The sequence below is a fragment of the Xenopus tropicalis genome, chromosome 9 (genome assembly GCF_000004195.4).
Source record: "Xenopus tropicalis strain Nigerian chromosome 9, UCB_Xtro_10.0, whole genome shotgun sequence".
NCBI classification, from domain to species: domain Eukaryota; kingdom Metazoa; phylum Chordata; class Amphibia; order Anura; family Pipidae; genus Xenopus; species Xenopus tropicalis.
In genome coordinates, this window is record NC_030685.2 from 19,459,841 (window position 1) to 19,483,347 (window position 23,507).

At 44.4% G+C, this 23,507-nt stretch overlaps 1 protein-coding gene across 4 annotated transcripts in view; it reads left to right on the forward strand.

Annotated features, from left to right (window-relative positions):
- Positions 1–2,372: 2,372 nt before the first annotated feature.
- The window catches only part of caskin1 (CASK interacting protein 1), a 138,012-nt gene continuing 116,877 nt past the window's right edge, over positions 2,373–23,507 (forward strand). For all 4 annotated transcript variants that reach the window (XM_031892911.1, XM_031892913.1, XM_002932468.5 and 1 more), the window contains exon 1: positions 2,373–2,956. In XM_031892911.1, coding sequence (XP_031748771.1) covers positions 2,863–2,956 — 94 coding nt within the window. In that variant the 5' untranslated portion in view covers positions 2,373–2,862. The remainder of the gene's footprint in view (positions 2,957–23,507) is intronic.

Here is a 23,507-nt window from a genome sequence, read left to right on the forward strand (position 1 = left end):
AGTAACTTCCCTGTATGTAATGGGTCAGGGGCCAAGTCAGTATGGATATACAGTAGCTATGATATTGCCAGTAGGGGTGCTTAGCATGGGTATATACACATACCATACCAGTAGGGGTGCTTAGCATGGGTATATATACATACCATACCAGTAGGGGTGCTTAGCATGGGTATATATACATACCATACCAGTAGGGGTGCTTAGCATGGGTATATATACATACCATACCAGTAGGGGTGCTTAGCATGGGTATATATACATACCATACCAGTAGGGGTGCTTAGCATGGGTATATCTATGTACTACACCAGTAGGCACCAGTCTGCTGTGCTCATTTGTGTTCCTGGAATAGGTATAGCTATGTTTGTTTATTGTCTGTAGGTGTAAATTTGCTACCATTAGGTGTCCTCGGCAGAGGTATATTTGTATGTGCCAGTGGGTGTGTATGTGACAGCATGTACCGGTAGGTGCCTTTGGCACAGGTGTATGTATGTGCCAGTAGGTGCCCTCGGCACAGGTGTATGTAAGTGCCAGTAGGTGCCCTCGGCACAGGTGTATGTAAGTGCCAGTAGGTGCCCTCGGCACAGGTGTATGTATGTGCCAGTAGGTGCCCTCGGCACAGGTGTATTTAAGTGCCAGTAGGTGCCCTCGGCACAGGTGTATGTAAGTGCCAGTAGGTGCCCTGGGCACAGGTGTATTTAAGTGCCAGTAGGTGCCCTCGGCACAGGTGTATGTATGTGCCAGTAGGTGCCCTCAGCACAGGTGTATTTAAGTGCCAGTAGGTGCCCTCGGAACAGGTGTATGTAAGTGCCGGTAGGTGTCCTCGGAACAGGTGTATGTATGTGCCGGTAGGTGTCCTGGGCACAGGTGTATGTAAGTGCCAGTAGGCGCCGGTAGGTATCCTCGGAACAGGTGTATGTAAGTGCCAGTAGGTGCCCTCGGCACAGTTGTATGTAAGTGCCAATAGGTGCCCTGGGCACAGGTGTATGTAAGTGCCAGTAGGTGCCCTGGGCACAGGTGTATGTAAGTGCCAGTAGGTGCCCTGGGCACAGGTGTATGTAAGTGCCGGTAGGTGCCCTGGGCACAGGTGTATGTAAGTGCCGGTAGATGCCCTGGGCACAGGTGTATGTAAGTGCCGGTAGGTGCCCTGGGCACAGGTGTATGTAAGTGCCAGTAGGTGCCGGTAGGTGTATGTAAGTGCCAGTAGGTGCCGGTAGGTGCCCTAGGCACAGGTGTATGTATGTGCCAGTAGGTGCCCTGGGCACAGGTGTATGTAAGTGCCGGTAGGTGCCATGGGCACAGGTGTATGTAAGTGCCAGTAGGTGCCCTGGGCACAGGTGTATGTAAGTGCAGGTAGGTGCCCTGGGCACAGGTGTATGTAAGTGCCAATAGGTGCCCTGGGCACAGGTGTATGTAAGTGCCAGTAGGTGCCGGTAGGTGTATGTAAGTGCCAGTAGGTGCCGGTAGGTGTATGTAAGTGCCAGTAGGTGCCCTGGGCACAGGTGTATGTGTGTGCCGGTAGGTGCCGGTAGGTGTATGTAGTAGCCGGTAGGTGTATGTAGGTGCCGGTAGGTGCCCTGGGCACAGGTGTATGTAGGTGCCGGTAGGTGTATGTAAGTGCCGGTAGGTGTATGTAAGTGCCGGTAGGTGTATGTAGGTGCCGGTAGGTGTATGTAAGTGCCAGTAGGTGCCGGTAGGTGCCCTGGGCACAGGTGTATGTAGGTGCCGGTAGGTGTATGTAAGTGCCAGTAGGTGCCCTGGGCACAGGTGTATGTGTGTGCCGGTAGGTGCCGGTAGGTGTATGTAGTAGCCGGTAGGTGTATGTAGGTGCCGGTAGGTGCCCTGGGCACAGGTGTATGTAGGTGCCGGTAGGTGTATGTAAGTGCCGGTAGGTGTATGTAAGTGCCGGTAGGTGTATGTAGGTGCCGGTAGGTGTATGTAAGTGCCAGTAGGTGCCGGTAGGTGCCCTGGGCACAGGTGTATGTAGGTGCCGGTAGGTGTATGTAAGTGCCAGTAGGTGCCCTGGGCACAGGTGTATGTGTGTGCCGGTAGGTGCCGGTAGGTGTATGTAGTAGCCGGTAGGTGTATGTAGGTGCCGGTAGGTGCCCTGGGCACAGGTGTATGTAGGTGCCGGTAGGTGTATGTAAGTGCCGGTAGGTGTATGTAAGTGCCGGTAGGTGTATGTAGGTGCCGGTAGGTGTATGTAAGTGCCAGTAGGTGCCGGTAGGTGCCGGTAGGTGCATGGGTGCAGTTGCGCTGCTGGAAATTGCAGGTTTTGCTGCCGCGGATCCGCCTCTGGATGCAGCTGAGTGTGAGCGCAGCCAATACAGGGGGAGAGGGAGGAGGGATCAGGAGAGGGAGAGAGGCGGATCGCAGTCGCACACACACAGTCACACACACTGCCTGCACCCCGGAGCCGAGCATCCTTTAGCGGGAGAGCCTGTCCTGCACCGGGAGCAGTATCCTGGGGTGACCCTGTGCGCCCACATACCCGGGGGAGCAGTGCGGCCATCGCGCAGCCGGTGAGGGAGAAGCAGGGCGAAACATCCCCTAACGAACCGGGAACCCCGAACCCCCGTATTCAGGATGGTGATTGCTGCTCACTTGCTTGTAGTGTGGCTCCTCCCGGCTGGAGGTGTCTCTATTGCCCCCCAGCACATCTGACAGTCTCCCCCCATCTCCCCACCCCTGCAGGGAGCCTGATCTCCATCACCCCTCACCATTTTCCACCTCTTCATCATCCTCAACGCCTTCTGCCAAAAAGGATGCTCTGGCTCTAAGGACCAATCTGAGCAGGATCTGCCCCCTCCCTCCCCAGCTTTAGCCCCATCTGACCCCCCCTCCCCAGTGAAAGGAAGAAGGATGGGGAAGGACCAGGAGCTGCTCCAGGCTGTGAAGACCGAGGACCTGGGGATGGTACAGAAGCTGCTGCAGAGACCCAAGGCAGGCAAAGCCAGTGAGTAGCACAGAGATGATCCATTTAATTGGCTCAAGAGCTTGAAGGGGATTTAATCAGCAAAGAATTAATTAGCAGGCACTTTCCCTGCGCAAGGATTGCCCAACCTGAGGCCCTCAAGTTGGCGACGAACGACAACTCCCAGCATCCTTCATAATTGGCTATTGGTGGATGCTGGGAGCTTCAATTCAACCTCACCAGGTTGGGCATTCCTCATGTAGTAGATACTGTTTGTGGCTAAAATTGGCCCCTTTGCCATGAACACAGCTGCAGTTGGCACCGTGGGCCTCAGTTACTGGGGGCAAACTGCATGTTGGTGCCACGTTATGTTTTCCACTTAAGTTACTGAACTCTCAGGCCAGTTGACTGCCCTGTCGTGTCAGATTTTGCACATATGTATGCCAGCCAATGGGGTATTTGCTTGAGAGCTTTTATACAGTATCCTTGCATGCCCACTGTGCCCTGTGTTATGATGTGCACACCAGCCTCTGCAAGATACCCCTTCTTCTACTGACAGCTAGGTATTAGCAGGGTTATGTACCAAGTGGTGCCATGTGCAAAAGAAGTGCAATCCACCATTAATTCCAGTGGCGTTGCCCTTACTCTGCAGGCTATAATACCCCATTTTAGCGACAAATATGTATTTTGCATTGGTTGCAACATGAATTTGGGTGCTGCTCTCGGTTTGGTGGATGCACTTTGTGTGTGTTGGGGTGGGGAGGATTTCAGGCTAAGGATATAGTACGGGTACATGTGCAGAAAGATGTTTCATGGAGGGACATGCAGAGGGAGCATCATTTTCACCTCACAAGTGACGAAAGGGTTAATCATATGTATGAAGGGAATATTGCATATTTGGGTGCCATGTCATTACATGATGGATTCATACATAGACACCTGTTCTTCCCATGCATTGTAATGAGATCAGTATTAAGAATATATATATATATATATAGGGTGTAAGCTTTGCTGGCAGCTATGTCCCAATGATGTCCACCTCGCAGCCCTCTGGCTTTTTCCTAAACCACAACTCCCAGCAACCATGGGATAACGTGGCTGCAAAGTTGGCCGTCGCTGGCAGCAGAAGTTTGGGGGCTCGTGTTGCAGCTAGAAGAAAATGCCATTGCCGGGCCCTGAGAGAGAGTGTTATTGGCCCTGAAAGAGTGTTAATGGCATGACGCCGCTGTCAGGCTCAGCTGGTGCCTCCTGACTGGGGAAAGGACTGTGAGAGGGAAAAGCTAATCTGCATTAGTGGTACAGGGATTCTGATGGGTGAGGGGCGTCCGGTGGAGGTCTGTGATTGCTGCAGCATGCAGGAATGGGAGGGGACATGGTGGAAGCGTTGGGTCCCTATGCTGGATATGGTACCTATGGTATCCTGGTCCTTTGCCTGGCAGTCCCACTGCTCAGTGTATCAAAGGGAGGATATCATTTTACAGCATCTCCTTATACATGCCAGGTCCGGTTCCACTTTTCCTGCTCCCACTGGTTTTGTTTGGGTTATATCTTTGGGTCCTGGAATCCCAGTCTTGATGCTTATGTGGCAGTGTTGTTGTTTTACCTCATGGTCTATGACTGTCATTCATATATGGCTACCTGTATATTCTTTGGCCTTCATTCATTTATACAGTATTTGGATAAAAAAGGAACAAAATTCCAGGTCTGTGCCATCACTTCTTGTCATGGCATCATTTATACAGTATTTGTATTGAGAAGGGACAGAATGCCTGGTCTGTGTCATGACCTCCTCTCATGGCAGCATTTATAAAGTATTTGTATTGAGGAGGGATAGAATGCCTGGTCTGTGCCATGACTTCCTGTCATGGCAGCATTTATATAGCATTTGTATTGAGGAGGGATAGAATGCCTGGTCTGTGCCATAACTTCCTGTCATGGCAGCATTTATATAGCATTTGTATTGAGGAGGGATAGAATGCCTGGTCTGTGCCATGACCTCCTCTCATGGCAGCATTTATACAGTATTTGTATTGAGGAGGGATAGAATGCATGGTCTGTGCCATGACCTCCTCTCATGGCAGCATTTATACTGTATTTGTATTGAAGAGTAACATGGTGCTTTATAAATATATGTTAAATGTTAATAATAACAGAATGCCTGGTCTGTGCCATAACTTCCTGCCATGGCAGCATTTATACAGTATTTGTCTTGAGGAGGGACAGAATGCTGGGTCTGACACAAACTCATGGCAGCCCAAGCAGTGATGTATAGGACCCTATCCTCCCATGGCCACTAAAAAGCAGTACAGAGCACCCCAGGTTAACTTGAGGCCCTGCACATTTTTGGTTTGGCCTTCCCTCCCTGTCTTTCCCATACACTCACACCATCGTTTCTTAGTCACCCCCTCCTGTCCACTCATATTCATCAACCCTTGTGTATGAGGAACTCTTAACCCTTCAATTATTTTGCTTCTATTGTGAAAGATCGGCATATAAATATCCATGGGGGCCACCTCATCCCCCCCGCTGGCCTGGTAAGGTCACAACCTCTGTCCCCCCTGCAGTGAAAATGCTGTTTGGTACTGTCCAGTGAACTGTAGCAATGTTCTACATTTAGGAGGTTGTTTTTGTAGTACAGCTCCCAGAATCCCCATAGTTTTACCTGTTCCTGCTCTACACTTATCTATGGAACAGTTTCACTGTAATCTGATGGGCCTTGGTGAACACATCTCTCTCCCCTGTAACCTTCTCCCATAGCCTCTGCACACAAGGCCATCATCGGTGACAGCCGAGGTGACCAGCAGGAGATGGCTTTGTGACGGCTCATTTCACTCCCTTTTGGCCCTTTTCATTATTGGCTCCTTGAAGGATCTAAGGTCCCCCTTGGAGCACGCTATTCAGCACAGTGTGCAGAGCATTTCATCAAGGCAAGTGCTAGTGCCCCTTGCCAGTTGGATATGGTTTGCCCCCCCCTGAAAAACCCTATCAACCCCCATGACTCTCAGAGTTAATAAATTAAGATGAGGTTGCTAGGGATGCAAGGAACATGCTCAAAATCAGGATCTAAATATATAGAGCAGGGTTCCTTCTTCTGCCTCCTTGATGTCTAGGCATTTAGTTTTTTTACAAAGTGTTCAGCTGCAACATGAGTAGTAAAAAAAAAAGAGGGGGATTGTGGCCCCCTCCCGAGACTCAGCTTTAAAACTCCACCTTAATTGCAGTGTCTTGTATCCCTGTAATAATCCTCCTTAACCCTTAAGGAACTGCTAGGTAGTGTGTTCTGACTGGTGGGGTATGAAGCTGTAACAAAATATATATAAAATATATATACTCCCCCCACCAGGGCCCACACACTTACACAGACACACACAGTCCCTCTCTTTCCCTTACCCCACCATTCATCCATACACACATGCGCTAATACTGTACACTGTCAAAAATGGAAAAATCCACAAGTGCTCTCCCTGAAGGCCAATGTTGATTTAAAGGGACACCGTCATCAGCATGTAATTATGTTTATACGGAAATAATGTCTGTTAGAGGGTGAAGTACAATCATAGTATAATAGAGTAACCATGTTTTATGAGATGGGATAGCTTATTCAGTGTACGGCAGTATATATCCTGGTATACATGTGACTGTGTCCACTGCTATCGTGCTTTATGGCGGATTATGGACTTATTTGGACTCCCCCAATAAATCTGCTGCATTACTAGCTTCAGCCCCACTCAGCAGTCCCCAAACTCCACCTACTTCCCCACTTCCCAGAGTGCAATGTGGGAATTTCCAGTGGGAGGTATCATGTACTACAGGTATAGGACCTGTTATCCAGAATGCTTGGGACCAAGGGTATTCTGGATAAGGGGTCTTTCCGTAATTTGGATCTCCATACCTTAAGTCTATTAAAAAATCAATAAAAGATTAATTAACCCCAATAGGATTGTTTTGCATCCAATAAGGATTATTTATATCTTAGTTGGGATCAATTACAAGGTTCTGTTTTATTACTACAGAGAAAAGGGAATCATTTAACCATTAAATAAACCCAATAGGGCTGTTCTGCCCCCAATAAGGGGTAATTATATCTTAGTTGGGATCAAGTACAGGTACTGTTTTATTACTATAGAGAAAAGGGAATCATTTAACCATTAAATAAACCCAATAGGGCTGTTCTGCCCCAATAAGGGGTAATTATATCTTAGTTGGGATCAAGTACAGGTACTGTTTTATTATTACAGAGAAAAGGGAATCATTTAACCATTAAATAAACCCAATAGGGCTGTTCTGCCCCCAATAAGGGGTAATTATATCTTAGTTGGGATCAAGTACAGGTACTGTTTTATTATTACAGAGAAAAGGGAATCATTTAACCATGAAATAAACCCAATAGGGCTGTTCTGCCCCCAATAAGGGGTAATTATATCTTAGTTGGGATCAAGTACAGGTACTGTTTTATTATTACAGAGAAAAGGGAATCATTTAACCATGAAATAAACCCAATAGGGCTGTTCTGCCCCCAATAAGGGGTAATTATATCTTAGTTGGGATCAAGTACAGGTACTGTTTTATTATTACAGAGAAAAAGGAAATCAGTTTTAAAAGTCTGAATTTGATTAAAATGGAGTCTATGGGAGACGGGCTTTCCGTAATTCGGAGCTTTCTGGATAACAGGTTTCCGGATAAGGGGTCCGATACCTGTATATCATGCCGTCTGCCATTGTTACAGTAACACATATACAATACCATGTATATCACCCATATATAATCCCAGTTAGTTGGAATAAATAAGCCTTCAGGCTGGGCCCCATTCATTGCTTCTTCAACACCTTAGCAGGGCCAACAACACAGTTTGGGGACCTCTGCCACAGCAGGAAGAGAAAGGGATCTTTCCGTAATTTGGATCTCCATAACTCTGCTAAAAATCATTTAAATACTAAATAAACTCAATAGACTTGTTTTGCCTCCAGTAAGGTTTAATTATATCTTAGTTGGGATCAAGTACAATTTTCTGTTTTATTACAGAGAAAAAGGAAATCATTTTTAAAAATTAGAATTATTTGCTTATAATGGAATCTATGAGAGATGGCCTTTCTGCATAAGGGGTTTCCAGATAAGGGATCCTATACCTGTATTATATTGTAAAACTTGTAGTGTCAGTTATTATGAGCCTCGTGTAAAAATTGTGTAAAAAACAAATGTGCGCAAATGCTAAAGCTGTAAGGGCACGCCTAGCAATCTGTGACAGGACTGGCAATCTGTGGGTTCTGGCAAATGCCAGAGGGGCTGCTGTAAGATGCCATAGAGTCACTATTTATTGGGCTGGTGGGGGGGCTGCTTCGGCCTCTGTGTAGTTGAAATGCCAGGGTCTGTCTTGAATTCCTGTCCAGACCTGTCTAAGAGGCACAAAATTGCTCCGCTTTGGACCTATCCATGGAGTTCTTGCACCTGTGTTCTCTTAGGGGCTGATTTACTAACCCACGAATCCGACCCGAATTGGAAAAGTTCCGACTTGAAAACGAACATTTTGCGACTTTTTCGTATGTTTTGCGATTTTTTCGGATTCTGTACGAATTTTTCGTTACCAATACGATTTTTGCGTAAAAACGCGAGTTTTTCGTATCCATTACTAAAGTTGCGTAAAAAAATGCGCAACTTTTCGCGAAAGTTTTAACGCTACGCAAAATGCGCAACTTTTTTATGCAACTTTCGTAAAGGAAAAGGAAAACTCGCGTTTTTACGCAAAAATCGTATTGGATCCGAAAAATTCGTAAAGAATCCGCAAAACATACGAAAAAATCGCAAAGTACCGATCATTACGAAAAAAACGCAATCGGACTCCATTCGACCCGTTCGTGGGTAAGTAAATCAGCCCCTTAGTGTTGGGTTCTGGGAATGCAAATATGCTTTACACCCATTTTTTTTGGTACTTGGAAATAAACAAGACCATAAATGTTTTCCAAATGTGCAAAAAGCTATTTGTTTTATAGGTCTGTGGATATTACTTTGTTTTGTGTATGGGTGCTACTGAAATCTGTTTTATTATCGTATTGTAAATGCGTGAGTATCTGCTCTGCACTTATTGTTTTGCCATTAAGCAAGCATAATTGTCTGGACACTTCATATCGACCTTAGAATTGTCTGCTGGTTTTGCTACTCCTTAATTACTTTGGTTGCTGGCACTGTTTTCTGTAGTTTTTTTTTTAATCGGTAAGCAAAAAAATAAGTAACTAACAGTAAATTTGCCTGTTATTTGTCAGTTATAACACCCCCCACTCCGATTGTGTTACGGTGCATTGCTTGCACAAGCATGGGAGAGTTGTCACTGCCTATATTATAATTGCCTCGCTGGAGATAGCTGTAAATAGGACCAGACAAGGAGGAATTTCCGAGTGTGGTTTTTGTCTGGATGTTTTGCTCGTATGTGAGGATCAAATGGTATAGGATGGAAGCGGAACATTCGTTCATTATTCAGATTTTTTTTATTTAAGATGAATCGTCTCCAGGGTCTCCAGATGTTGTCTTTGGCAGTCGGGTGGTGGGAGCTGCAGTTTGGCAACAGTTAGAAAGTAATGAATTGTGGGTTCTAGCGATCTGTGGGTTGGCCCAAAGCCCCATGCCAATACCCACAAGTTAGGACTAGTGGTGGGTCCAGAATGTGGAATGTAATATATAGTTTCACCTCCTGTTCCTTTATTGTTTAACCTACAAACTCTACCCCTTTATGAAAGGCCAGTTGACAGTTCCTGGTTATAAAAATGGCCGCACACTTTGGACAGGTTAGGTACGGGTTGTAAATGGTGTGTTAGGGTTGCGTTATTTTCTGATCTGCTCTTCACTAATAGGTCCTTAAATGGGTAGTTCACTTTCGTGTAAATGTTTAATATGTAATACAATGAGCAACTATTTTCAATTGGTCTTTTTTTTAATAGTCTTTCAATTATTTGCTTTCTTCTGCCTCTTTCCAACATTTAAATGGGGGTCACTTACCATGGCAGCCCATAAACTATTGAGTGGTGAGGCTACAATATTCTTGTTTTTTTATTACTTATCTTTCTATTTGGGCCCCTCCTATTCATATTCCAGTCTCTTGGGTAATTTGGACCCTAGCAACCAGATAGTTGCTTAAAGGAAAGTTACAGATACTGGGGGGTTCCAAAATGTTAGGTACCCCTCAGTGATTGTAATTGCTTAAAAGAAACCCATGGCCGGTGTTCCACTCGCCTGCATTTACCCGAGCCGGTGCAGTTTTCTTCTAACAGGAGCACTAACCTGGGGTTTCAGGTAAGTGATTTGGTGACATTTGGCACCCCCTCGTGATTTAGCCTTTCCTTCTCCTTTCAAACTGGGAGCTGCTAAACAAAAAGCCAAATAACTTAAAACCCACAAATAAGAAGAGAAAAATGAAGACCAATTGCAAATTGTTTCGGAATATCAGTTGACAGCTATGGTAAAAGTTACGAATGCATTGTGAATTCCCACAATTGTGCGCCAGTTTATTGAGTTTATTATCATAAATGCCAGTGTATGGGACCGAACTGAAGCATTATAACAATGTTTCAATAAGAAATGAAAGGTTCTGACCAGGTGATACTAGGCCAATGTGGTTGGTTGAGAGCCCTACTGGGTTTGTGTATGAGGTCCTCAAATAATTCTGCTTGTTTTATTTTTCTGGATTATGATCTATTTATTAGACTAAGAGCCAAAATGATCTCTGGAGTAATCTGTGTAATTTGCTCATAAACTAATTAATATTATAGACCTTCATTGTTCATATCATCTGCTGATTTCTGTCCCTTGGTGGAGGGTAGCAGTAGAATATCAGTGCTCATTGATGCATATTTTCCAATCACTTCCGCCTTCTTGCACTTGCCTAAGCCAACATATTGACGTTTGAACTGCCAGGAAATCTTTAGTTGGAGGAAAATTAAAGATATTTAATAGGGGTAAAATACATAAATCATACCTCCCTATTGTCCCTTTTGGGGAGGGAGCTTTGTCATATCAGATGAAAGCCCACTGATAAGGAAGTTGGTTCTATAAAGGTCCCCATACACGGACCGATTCTAGCTGCCGATATCAGTCCCTTAGACCGATTCTGCAGCTAATTGGCCCATGTATGGGCACTACCGACGGGCCTGCCCGACCAATATCTGGCCTGAAATCGGGCAGGTTAGAAAATTTAGTCGGATCGGGGACCGCATCGGCTCGTTGATGCGGTCCCCGGACCGACTTTTTCTATGCCCGTCGTTATAATTTGATCGTTTGGCCCCAGGGCATATGAAGTGGCGATCGACCTAAGGGCCATGACACACGGGGAAATTTACAATGTAAATCGGCGGTGGGATGGCATACGCGGTGGCACAATTTGCCAAAGTCGCTGAAGTTTTCTCTAAAGGCAACTTCGGCGACTTAGGCACCGCGATTTGCCGAAGTCGCCGAAGTTGCCTTTAGAGAAAACTTCGGCGGTGGGATGGCATACGCGGCACCGCGATTTGCCGAAGTCGCCGAAGTTGCCTTTAGAGAAAACTTCAGCGACTTTGGCAAATTGTGCCACCGCGTATGCCATCCCACCGCCGATTTACATTGTAAATTTCCCCGTGTGTCATGGCCCTTAGGTCGATCGCCACTTCATATGCCCGCCCCATGGCGTCACAAACCCACCTTCTCCCACCCTATGACATAACGGTCCTGCCTCCTCCCGCCCCCTTGTCCGTCTAAGAAAGCCAGCAGATGTGGGAACCCTAGTCTCAACTGATCAGCCTTGCAGCATGTAGATTTTATAGATATTTTAACAGGATAAAATAGCAGCCCTAGACATTTTAACCAAGGGCACTTAAATAGCTTGAAATATTTGACTATATGCTCCAAAAGAGTTACAATTAAAGGGGTTGTTCACTTTTAAATATGTAATATTAGTATGATCTAGAGAGTGATATTCTGAGATAATTTACAATTGGTCTTCATTTTTGAGTTATTTAGCGTTTTATTTAGCAGCTTTCCAGTTTGCAATTGCAGCAATCTGGTTGCCAGGGCCCAAATTACCCTAGCAACCATGCATTGATTTGAATGAAAGGCTGGAACACAAATAGGCGAGGGCCTGAATAGAAAGATTAGTAATAAAAAAGTAGCAATAACAATAAATGTGTAGCCTTACAAAGCATTTATTTTTAGATGGGGTCTGTGAACCTTAAGAAGAAGGCAAATAATTAAAAAACTATAAAAAAAGAAAATTGCTTAGAATTAGCAATTCTATAACAGACTAAAATTTAACTTAAAGATGATGATATTAATTTCCCTGCATGCTGCAGGACTGACTGATGCATGCTTGTAAAATAATTGCTTATTAGCCATGCAGCAGTCGGATTTAATATGAGTTTGGTCTGATTTTAAAATGGTGTGGTGACAGCTATACACGTGATAATATCATGTTTGGTTTAGTGAATGAATGGATTTAGCAGGAAGTGATCCTGTCATCATATGAACTGACAGGTGATGGCTGACAGGATTTTTTATCCTATAGCTGTAAGGCAGTTCCCAGGCATTTATCACATTTTACACCTCCTGGGTTTGAGAGGGAACTCTTGCTAGATCTCCGTGGTTCCAAAGAGACGTGTCCATGCATGCTGAAAAATTAAATTAGTAAGGTGACAACTCTACATACACGTGTACAGTTATATCATACTCTGTTATTTGCACAATTGGATCACACAGGAAGTAAGAGGAAGCTACATTTCCTGTCTTCCCACATAAAGTGGCAGAAGATGGCCGACAGCAGTTAAGCAGTTAACTGTGCTCCAGATTTTAGTCAAACGTAAATGATTTGCAGGTAGCTGGGTTGAAAACAACACTGTCAGTGGCCCACCATCTTGCTGCCTTTGTTCAGCTGACCTCCCACATATAATTAATGGCTTCATTTTGGTGTCTGGCAGTCGGCAAGAATACAAGGATGAAGGATTTAGTTAGATTAGACGAGGGCTTCCCAAGTGTCCAAAACACACAGAGAATGCTTCTATAACACTTCTATAAGGATAGAGTAAAATGTCCACACAGGAATTTATCTTTTTTGTTTTGGAGGCAGATGGAATGCATCCTGTTGTTGTCTATGAGGTAATACACATGTTCGGCTCTACAGATGCATCTCTCTGTCATTTAATCTATTTGAGGAACACGTACCTTGGAATAAAGCATGCAGAAGATGAGAATGTATAGCATCCTGACCTTGAGCTGACACTGTTTTCAGGTTTCTAATTGCATTGGCACGTGGTGGCTTTTTTGTGCGTTCCACCACGTAGAAGTGCACAGAGAAACCATATTCTTCCTTTTGAGGACTGCACCAACAGAAACTTGCTGAAATGCACATAACATACAAAATTTAGCATTTTATCGGTGTTTGCCATTTCAGTGCAATCCCGTCGGAACGATAAGAATGGGGTCAGTAAAAGTCTGTTTTCCTGTGTGGAGAATTGCGCACACATAATGCCGCCTCATGGGACCACAATTAGGACCCTCAAGGTTGGAGATGCCAAATTCTTGGAGTGGTCTGTCTGTGTACCCAGTGGGGTTGTCTCCAGGCTGGTCTTTTGTGAGTCTAGCTCAGGCGTTCCTAACCTTTCATACACATGAGCCACGTTCAAATTGAAAAAGTGAGCAGCACAAGCATAAAAAAAAGTTCTGGGGTGCCAAATAAGAGCTATGATTGGCTATTTGGTAACCCCTAGTGCACTGACATCCAACATAAGGCTCTGTTTGGCATTACACTGGGTTTTTATGCAGCCAAAACTTGACTCCAAGCCAGGAATAAAAAATAAGCACCTACTTTGAGGCCACTGGAAGCTACATCCAATGAGTTGGTAAGTAACATTGGCTCATAAGCCAATGGTTGGAGATCACTGGTCTACCTAGTAAAACATTTGCCAGGCTGGGGCCAGTATTACAAAATTTGTAATACCCTTAATTTGAGCCCCTGGCTGCCCCCCAATCCCCCCCATCTTACTTTTTTCTTTCTGATCCATCTTATGTCTGTCTATGTGTCATTTCAACCCCCCTTTTGTTATTGCTTTGCCCTTTTACATCTCTACCCTGTCCCCACAACCTGCCCCTTTTGTGCCCACTCCCTCACCGGCTGGTAAAAAAGTATTAGAAATGTGGCAACTCTAGTACCAGTTAATATCCCAGTGGCTTCTCTGGGTACAGAGATACACACATTATAATGTTTTACATTTTGGCAAAGTGGGGTTGGAATGGGCCTTCTTGTAACCATAGTCATCTTTATCACATCCACTAGGTCTTTCAAGCTGGGCGTCCTGGAGTTTCTAAAGGAGCAAATAGCCATTCTCCATAAATCTCTACTAGCTGGCATATAATCTGGGCCAGGGCCGGAACTAGGGGTAGGAAGGTGCCTAGGGGTAGGGCGCACTTCTGAGCAAGTGAGTGACAGGGAAGTGAGCGAGTGAAGGGGTCTTGCAGTGATGGTGCCTAGGAGAGGTGGGGATTTATGGGTGCAAGATAGCAGGGGGCAGGCTGGTGGGGTGCTGGGCCAAATAGTATAGGTTTTATTAACAATCAAAGATAGGGAAAATTTCCAAACTTGCACTATTTTTCAATACAGTTAATTTTTCTGGACTAATACAATTTATCACTCACGGCCTCATTATATTTGTGTTTATTCCCTTAGCTGTAAGCAGAATCCCTGCTAGAGAAAAAATCTTTAGCGAGTCATTAGAAAGAAAGCAGACTCGTCTGTATTTAGTCATTTGCATGAAGCGATTTTTCATTGGTTAAGGTCAGCGCTGGAATTGATGGCTTTGGTTTCAGAGGGACTGGGGGGAGACAGCAGTGCACATTTACTTAACAAGCCAACACCATGTGTTATTAGTCTCAGTAAACAGGGAACTGTGTGCCGGCTGTGAGCATGTGGTGTGTATCCAGAGATACTGCCAGAGATAAAGGGATTTTACCGAATTTCCACAGAATTTTGGGTTTTTCTATACATTTCCTGTCTATAACACTTTTGCCATTGCAGAACTATAACTCCCTGCCGTTTACTATGTGTAACTAAATTAGGGGACAGTACAGTCAAATTGCTGGCTTCTTATTCACCAATAGATGGGGAACAGTCTTGAAAACAACATGGAATGTAAATACAGGTATGGGATCCCTTATCCGGAAAGCCGTTATCCAGAAAGCTCCAAATTACGGAAAGCCCATCTCCCATGGACTCCATTTAAATCGAATTATTCAGAATTTTGAAAACTGATTTCCTTTTTCTCTGTAATAATAAAACAGTAATTTGTAATTGATCCCAACTAAGATATAAATAATCCTATTGGGGGCAGAACAGCCCTATTGGGTTTATTTAATGGTTAAATGATTCCCTTTTCTCTGTAATAATAAAACAGTACCTGTACTTGATCCCAACTAAGATATAATTACCCCTTATTGGGGCAGAACAGCCCTATTGGGTTTATTTAATGGTTAAATGATTCCCTTTTCTCTGTAATAATAAAACAGTACCTGTACTTGATCCCAACTAAGATATAATTACCCCTTATTGGGGCAGAACAGCCCTATTGGGTTTATTTAATGGTTAAATGATTCCCTTTTCTCTGTAATAATAAAACAGTACCTGTACTTGATCCCAACTAAGATATAATTACCCCTTATTGGGGCAGAACAGCCCTATTGGGTTTATTTAATGGTTAAATGATTCCCTTTTCTCTGTAATAATAAAACAGTACCTGTACTTGATCCCAACTAAGATATAATTACCCCTTATTGGGGGCAGAACAGTCCTATTGGGTTTATTTAATGGTTAAATGATTCCCTTTTCTCTGTAATAATAATATCCCAACTAAGATATAAATAATCCTTATTGGATGCAAAACAATCCTATTGGGTTTAATTAAGGTTTTATTGATTTTTTAGTAGACTTAAGGTATGGAGATCCAAATTACGGAAAGATCCCTTATCCCGAGCATTCTGGATAATGGGTCCTATACCTGTAGTAGAAAAATTAAAGCGTTGCAGTCAATCTGTTCTTTGGTTGCCAGGGTTAGTGAGCCCCTGACAACCAGCTTTTAGCTGAAAGCTGGAAAGTGCCAAAATAGCAAGGCTGATACTTCATAAAACCATACAAAGTAAATAATGTAGACCTATTAAATGGCTGCTTAAGGGGCCTAAATCAGTCAGATCCGATTATACTGCAGGCCTATGACCCACTGGAACCTGTGTACCTTGTCCTGTGGTATTTACAAGCCTGCAGATTTGTAGGCTGATATTGGTCAGACCGCTCCACCCAGATGTCCACAGAAGATGGCAACCCTATATAGAATCGATATATAACATACTGCATGTTACTGCAATGTTGGACTTCCCCTTTAAGAAACAGGTAGGAACTTTTGCAATGAGAATCAATTCTGTCCCTGAAGCAGCTATAATAGCAGATACAGTAGATTGGATTAAGAAAGAAAAGCTGACTGCTGCTGATGCTAATATTACAGTTTTCTCTTTAGGTAGGGAATTTTGGGGTTAAACTTGGACATCTGTCTTTTTTTAGGCCAGTCTATTATGATCAGTTACTTCTATAGTGAGAGTTGTAGTCCCACAACAGCCAAAGTGCAAAAGGCTGCCTATTGCTAATCCCTTTAACAATCATGGTCTGTGTACTAAATCGTGTGTGTTCCACGCTGTTCAAATAATCCATGTTTATTCACTGTTTCCAGTTAAGTGACAAAGTGATTGTTCCCCTTGGCAGTCATCTGTGTGGGCTGAAATGGAACTGAATAGCGGCTCGTCTCAGTAAAAACCCACTAACATGCCGGCCATGCAATGTACTGATATGGTTATTAGCAGCCATCATTGCTCCTTGTGCAATAATTACTGCACTAATGTCCCTGTTTCTCCAGTTTTCACATTTGAATGCAGTGTAGGAGTCACGGCTAGCACTTAATATTCTCATTTGGGGCAAAAAACCTGTTACAGAACTGTCATTAAAAGCCTCTTGACAATACGCAGCAGATTACTAGGTTTTTTATGCCCCTACACAAAAAATAAATATGGGTTTTTACCCCTCCATCATTTAATCATATCTTTATGTACAGGCTATGATCAGTTGAGGGGCTGTTCCTGCTGAATTGTGCTTAGTACAGGAGAATCCCTATGCTGTCATAGTTTTATGGTATCTCTCTGTACAGGCTATGAGCAAAATTAGGGGGCTGTTCCTGCTGAATTGTGCTTAGTACAGGGGAATCCCTATGCTGTCATAGTTTCATGGTATCTCTCTGTACAGGCTATGAGCAAACTTAGGGGGCTGTTCCTGCTGAATTGTGCTTAGTACAGGGGAATCCCTATGCTGTCAAAGTTTCATGGTATCTCTCTGTACAGGCTATGAGCAAACTTAGGGGGCTGTTCCTGCTGAATTGTGCTTAGTACAAGGGAATCCCTATGCTGTCATAGTTTCATGGTATCTCTCTGTACAGGCTATGAGCAAACTTAGGGGGCTGTTCCTGCAGAATTATGCTTAGTACAGGGGAATCCCTATGCTGTCATAGTTTCATGGTATCTCTCTGTACAGGCTATGAGCAAACTTAGGGGGCTGTTCCTGCTGAATTGTGCGTAGTACAGGGGAATACCTATGCTGCTATAATTTTATGGTATCTGTACAGGCTATGAGCAGACTTAGGGGGCTGTTGCTGCAGAAATGTGCTTAGAACAGGGGAATACTTATGCTGTTATAGCTTTATGGTATATTTCTCTACAGGCCAAAAAGCTTCCAGGGCTGTTCCTGCAGAATTGTTCTTAGAACAGGGGAATCCCTATGCATAGATTTATTGTATCTCTCTGTATAGGCTAAAAAATCCCTACCCCATACTACTAAGTTAGCTTGCCCTTCTCCCAAGGGGGCTTATTGCATTATTCCCATCTCTCCCACTTTTCAGGGGACAGTCTTAATTTTCAAAGCACAGCCCGCTGTGTCTAATCCTTCTTTAAATGTCCCACACTGTGTCGTCAGCTCTTTATTCCCAGTCCCTGAACTCTCTCTCCTTTAAAAAGAGATAAAAAAATGAAAGATGACTGTGTGTTCCACTGTGGAACGCATGGCCACCTTTAATTCTGATGCAGATGTTTCAGCTATTGAGGAGGCAGTGCAGAGCAAGCAGCATGGGGGCAGAAAGAAGGCAGAAAAAGAATAGTTTGTGGCATTCTGCTTCTGCAAGTCTAGGGGAAGTAATGCTTTTAATCTATTCTTTTTCTGCAGTGATCTTGCTTGGCATAACTGGGGTTAATATGTTCACTTTCTGGGTTTCTGTAATGATGTTACTGAAAGGTTTGGTGAAAATCACTGAGGGGTGGAAAATGTTAGGCACCACCCCCCCCCCCAAAGTTCTTAGACTTAATACCTTGCTCCCCAACATTATTCTGTTCTGTCAAAATTTTTATGTCTTTCAGGCGGGTCCATAATCTGCCCACGTGACAGGGCCTATGGAACAAGTCTATTCTGTTTGTTTGTGATAGATTCCTTTCCTGGGGGATCTCCATGTATATCACATATTAAAAGTCCCCTCACTGTCTCCGTTTCTATGGAAACCTTGGTTTTGAGTTAAGCCGTGGTGCAAAAATATGTTAATTTTTCAAATCCTGGGCTCGAGGAACGGGTAGGGGGAAACAATGTTATTCAGCAACGCAGGCAATTAATTAAATTGCGAAAGTGGCCTGGAAAAGATCAGTGTGGATTGTGTGCCTGGAACTTGTAATGAGATTAATTTAATAATCTGCTTTATGCATGAAATCATTATCAGTATGTCTTCCTTCCTATTCTCTCTAGTGCTTGTTCACATCTGAACTGTGGCAGGAAGGGGGGGAGCCTGACACTTCCTCTTAGGGACCATTTGCCGGCATTTATCAGGAATCAGGGGAGACCTTTCTGCTCTTGCCAGGCCATCAAAGCATACATCTCCTGCCTCCTAGTAACCTGCCTCCAGGAGTCCCATGTTCTCCCAATGCACAGTCCTACCCCTCCCCTCCTCCCAATACACAGACATCAGACACCTCTCTCTTCTCTCCTCCTAATACACTGATATCAAGCTAGCTCCCCCCCCCCCTGCTCCTAATACACACACCTCAGGGCATTTCTACTCCTAATACACAAATATCAGGACCGTACCTCTGCTCTCCTCCTAATACAGATGTTAGGGTACCTATGTCTCCCCTTCTTCCAATACAAAGACATCAGGGACCTATCTCACCGTTCCACCCAATACGCAGACATCAAGGCCCCTACTCCTGCCCTCCTCCTAATACACAGACATCAGGGCAATTACCTCTTCTGTTCTCCTAAAACTCAAACTCAAGAGCAGTAATCATGGGGCCCAACAGTACTAAGTAAGCAGGGCTTTCCCCCCAAGTGGATACCAATTTTTCTCACACTGATCAAGTGGGCCCCCCTGGGTGTTAGTGATTTGTTGGTCAATAAAAAACCGCTCCAAACCTGCCCGCTCTGAACCTGGCAATCCAAATCTATTTATAGACCCACGCCTACGCTGCCTCATCTCTAACATCACAAAGGAGGCAGGGCGGAGGCTGCCAGAGGTGGGCAGCAGTAAGGTGGGGAGGGCAGAATGAAGGGCTCTTCCTGAACCTGTCTACAACCTACTGGGTGGTAGGCCCTGCCAATAAGTAAAATAGGGCCTCAATTAAAAAAAAAAACTTTCCCTGCCTAGTCACACCCTTATTTAGCCCCACCCACTCCCTTGTTTTACCAAGCTTGCCCGCCCCATTTTACACTTACAATTTGTGTTTTTCCCATCATGGGCACCCCTCTACCATAGGGCCCTGCTTGCAGTAGCCCATGTACTCCTCTGATGGCAGCCTTTCTCCATAAACACTTGCTTTTCCCCTTCACAGAAATTCTCCTCCTCCTAATACACAGACATCCTTAAAGATACTGTAGGGACCCATAGGGTTAAGCTCCCTATGTCTTTATACCCTACCTCTTCACATCCCTATTGTTATTGGGTAAAGCCCTCTGTACTCAGGTTGCAGTTTAGAACCACTATCCCTATTGGTCTAGTTAGGTTGTTCACACCCCCTGCAGACTGATATAGTGTCTAGCAGGAGAGTGTGACTTCCTCTTTGGCTGAAGTCTGCCTTCCAAGCAACACTCCATTGAGCCTGGGAGCAGACAGTAGGCCCCAGAAGCCATTTTACCCTAGAGCAGGGATCCCCAACCTTTTTTACCCGTGAGCGACATTCAAATGTAAAAAGAGGTGGGGAGCAACGCAAGCATAAAAAAGGTACCTGAAGGTGCCATATATGGACTATGATTGGCTATTTGGTAGCCCCTATGTGTACTGGCAGCATACAGAAGGCTCTACACTGGGTTTTATGCAACCAAAACTTGCCTCCAAGCCAAGTATTCAAAAAATGAGCACCTGCTTTGAGGCCACTGGGAGCAACATCCAAGGGGTTGGGGAGCAACATGTTGCTCACGGGCTACTGGTTGGGGATCACTGCCCTAGAGGATACTATACCTCTAGTGAAAGTCACAGGGCCCCGTGAACGAGATTAGCCAGCACAGCAGATTGTTTAATAGCACTTTCCAGGAAAGTGACGCAGCCAGCTCTAGTTAGAAAGGGCAGTTTTAATAGCCCCATCAAGGAGTGATTAGATTCAGGAGTATTTATCCTCACTGGCAATGTTGCCTCAGTGTAGGGCCGCGGAGTAGAGATAGTGATGGGCAGGATAACCCCTGATCCCTACTCACCCGGAGGATTCATCCACTAGAGGTTATCAACGTGAAGGAGTAGATACCTACCTGGACTACCTATAAAGGGGGTATTGGCAGAAAGGTGTGTTTCCGTGCCCAGACTCTACCAAGAGCTGGGATAAAACGCAACATACCCTCTCTTCTGATTCAGAGTGTATTCTCAATCTATACTGCTTGTGTCTGTGAATATGATAACCCTGCGTAACATCTGTGTCTTGGACCAATAAATCTGTATTATAGTTCACCATAAGAACCTCTCTGGCGTCCATTTATACTATCTGCACTACACAGCCTCAGCAAGTTGTAGTTCAACTACACCCTTTAGCTCCTATCCAGTTTTCTTCCATTTAGCGAAGGGTCGCATGTAACACATGCTCTACTTCATTTCTAGCCTGCATAGCCAAAATAGTGTTACAATACACATACCTGACATTTCTGTGACAGCAAGAGCCTATGAAATAAAATTAAAATAATAGGAGGTTTTGGGTCAATGTATTAAAAATACATAAATGCTAAGTGCTTAAAGAGAGCTGAACACATTATTATTATGGGTCCCTGCCAGTGCTGGAGGATGTGGGAGAGACATCAGTGTGAGTGTTGCTCAGTAGTAAGAAGGCCGCCCTCTCTGTGAGATCCCTGCAGGCTGCGCTCCACGCGACTCTTGCACTGATTGCTCACGGACTAATAGCACAAGGATCCCGTGTCCTTGAGATTTAGCCGGCTTATCTGAGCTGATCAAGTGCTAACAATGTCCTTTTGTTCTGTGCATTGGCTGAGCCCAATGCGGTATTGTTCTAGGGGCTTGGAAGCAGAGTTCACAAGTTTTCTTTTCATCAGAGTGATGGAGTCATTTTTAGCTCATTAATAGGTTTGCGAGTTTCCCCGAGGACAAAAACAGGACCACATGATATACATGAGGGTTAATGTCACAAAGGTGTTTCCCCTGGGAGAAGTTTCCATTTAAACTTGTAAGCCACTAGGTGAAACACATCATCATGATGGGATGTTTAGTTCAGCAATTGCTTGAAGGATGAACCACAGCTTTAACACTGTTAAACAATATCTCTTTTCCAAGGGGCACAGGTTACTTGATAGCCATTGTTGCTATTCTCCCTAGCTGTGCCTTCAGATGGATGGACATTAGCTCTACAATGGGTAGATTATGGATCATGCTAATTGCTGGTATGATAAAAAGCCTGGGAGAAATCTATCATAGGCTCCAATCTGTTCAAGGCAAGCAGAATTGCTTGCTACCCTCTGTCTCTAACTTTCCCATCTACTGCAATATCTATCTCGGTGATCCCCAACCAGTGGCTCATTAGTAACATCCCCTTGTTGCTCCCAGTGGCCTCAAAGTAGGTGCCCATTTTTAAATATCTGGGTTGGAGGCAAGTTTTGGAAGCACAGGGGCACAGTTTTACTCCAAGCAGAGCCTGCTGCAGGCTAGTAATCCCCATGGGGATGCCAAATAGCCAATCACAGTCCTTATTTGGCAATTACTGGCATTTATTTTTTACATCTGAGTATGGCTCACAAGTAAAAATGTAAACCTGTGCATTCATGGGCCGCTTCTAACTAAATGGTGATATCATACAGCCGAAGGCTTACGGAACTCATTGGCTGCTGGGAAAGGCCCTTTGTAGATTATCCACATTACCAAATGAAATGGAGCAACTCAAAGGTAGTTACCCACCAAGTCTAATTGCAGTGGTGGCACCTACAGGTGCTCCTACAAGGCATCATGTTGAATTCCATTTGGTGGCTCTTCTGGGACGAGCAGAAAACTTCAGCACTCTTAGACGCCAGTACTCCATATGTGAACAATGTGGCTATATCCAGCCTAAAGGCACCATGGCTGAATCCTGTTGGTGCTGCACCAGGTGCCATGTTTAAACCCAGTTGGTGGCACGTGCTTATTCTGCAGCAAGACACCGGGCGGTCATTTATAAAATCTTCGCACAGTGAACATATTTGCCCTGCCCATGTCCATATTTTTAAAGCTGGACAAGACTGGTGCATTTAATGTGCAAACATAATTACGATTTTTTTGCACAGTGTGAATGTCTGAAAAACATTTTAAATATGGCATATTCTCAAATTGCGAATATTTGTGCACACACTCTGCGTCCGTGTTACGCCACAACTTTGGTGGCAGAAAAAATATCTGCTAAACTGAAATTCACAATCTCATTTGCAAATTGTTTAACATTTTACTGCGCTTAGGGGAAAACACGTGCAAAAAAATATGCGCTGCACGAACTTTATAAATGACCCACACCGTGTCTAATTCCAGTTGGAGCTACTCTCAGATACTGCTCCAAGGCACCATGTCTAATTAATGTTGGTGGCATGTTTGGGCATAGATAGGGATGTTCCACCTCTAGCCCTGGTGTCCCTGCTGGTAATCAGTAATACTTGGCCCAACTCTGGTGCTTGAACTAAACAAAATATTTCCTCGGGAGGTAGCAGTAGGTTTGTCCCTTCCTATTATGAACATTGGCATTGTTTGCCATTACTTTTACTGGGTTTTTACAATACTGAATGGGCGGCAAACCTAAATGGAAGCATCAGTTATTCCAAAGCCAGTTGCTCGGTTTTGCCCAGAACTGAATTGATATATATATATATATTTTTTAATCAGAACAGAGCTTTTCACGAGCCTGTCGTCTTCTTTCAGCCTGCTTTGCTGCTATCTCTAAGGAGAAATATTTTCGGGAACGCTTATTCTCCCTGACTCTCCCCAGCCATTATTCCTATAATCGTTCTGTAGACTGAAAGAGGAAAACGACCTGTGAATAATATGAAGGGAACCAAAGCAGGGATACAATG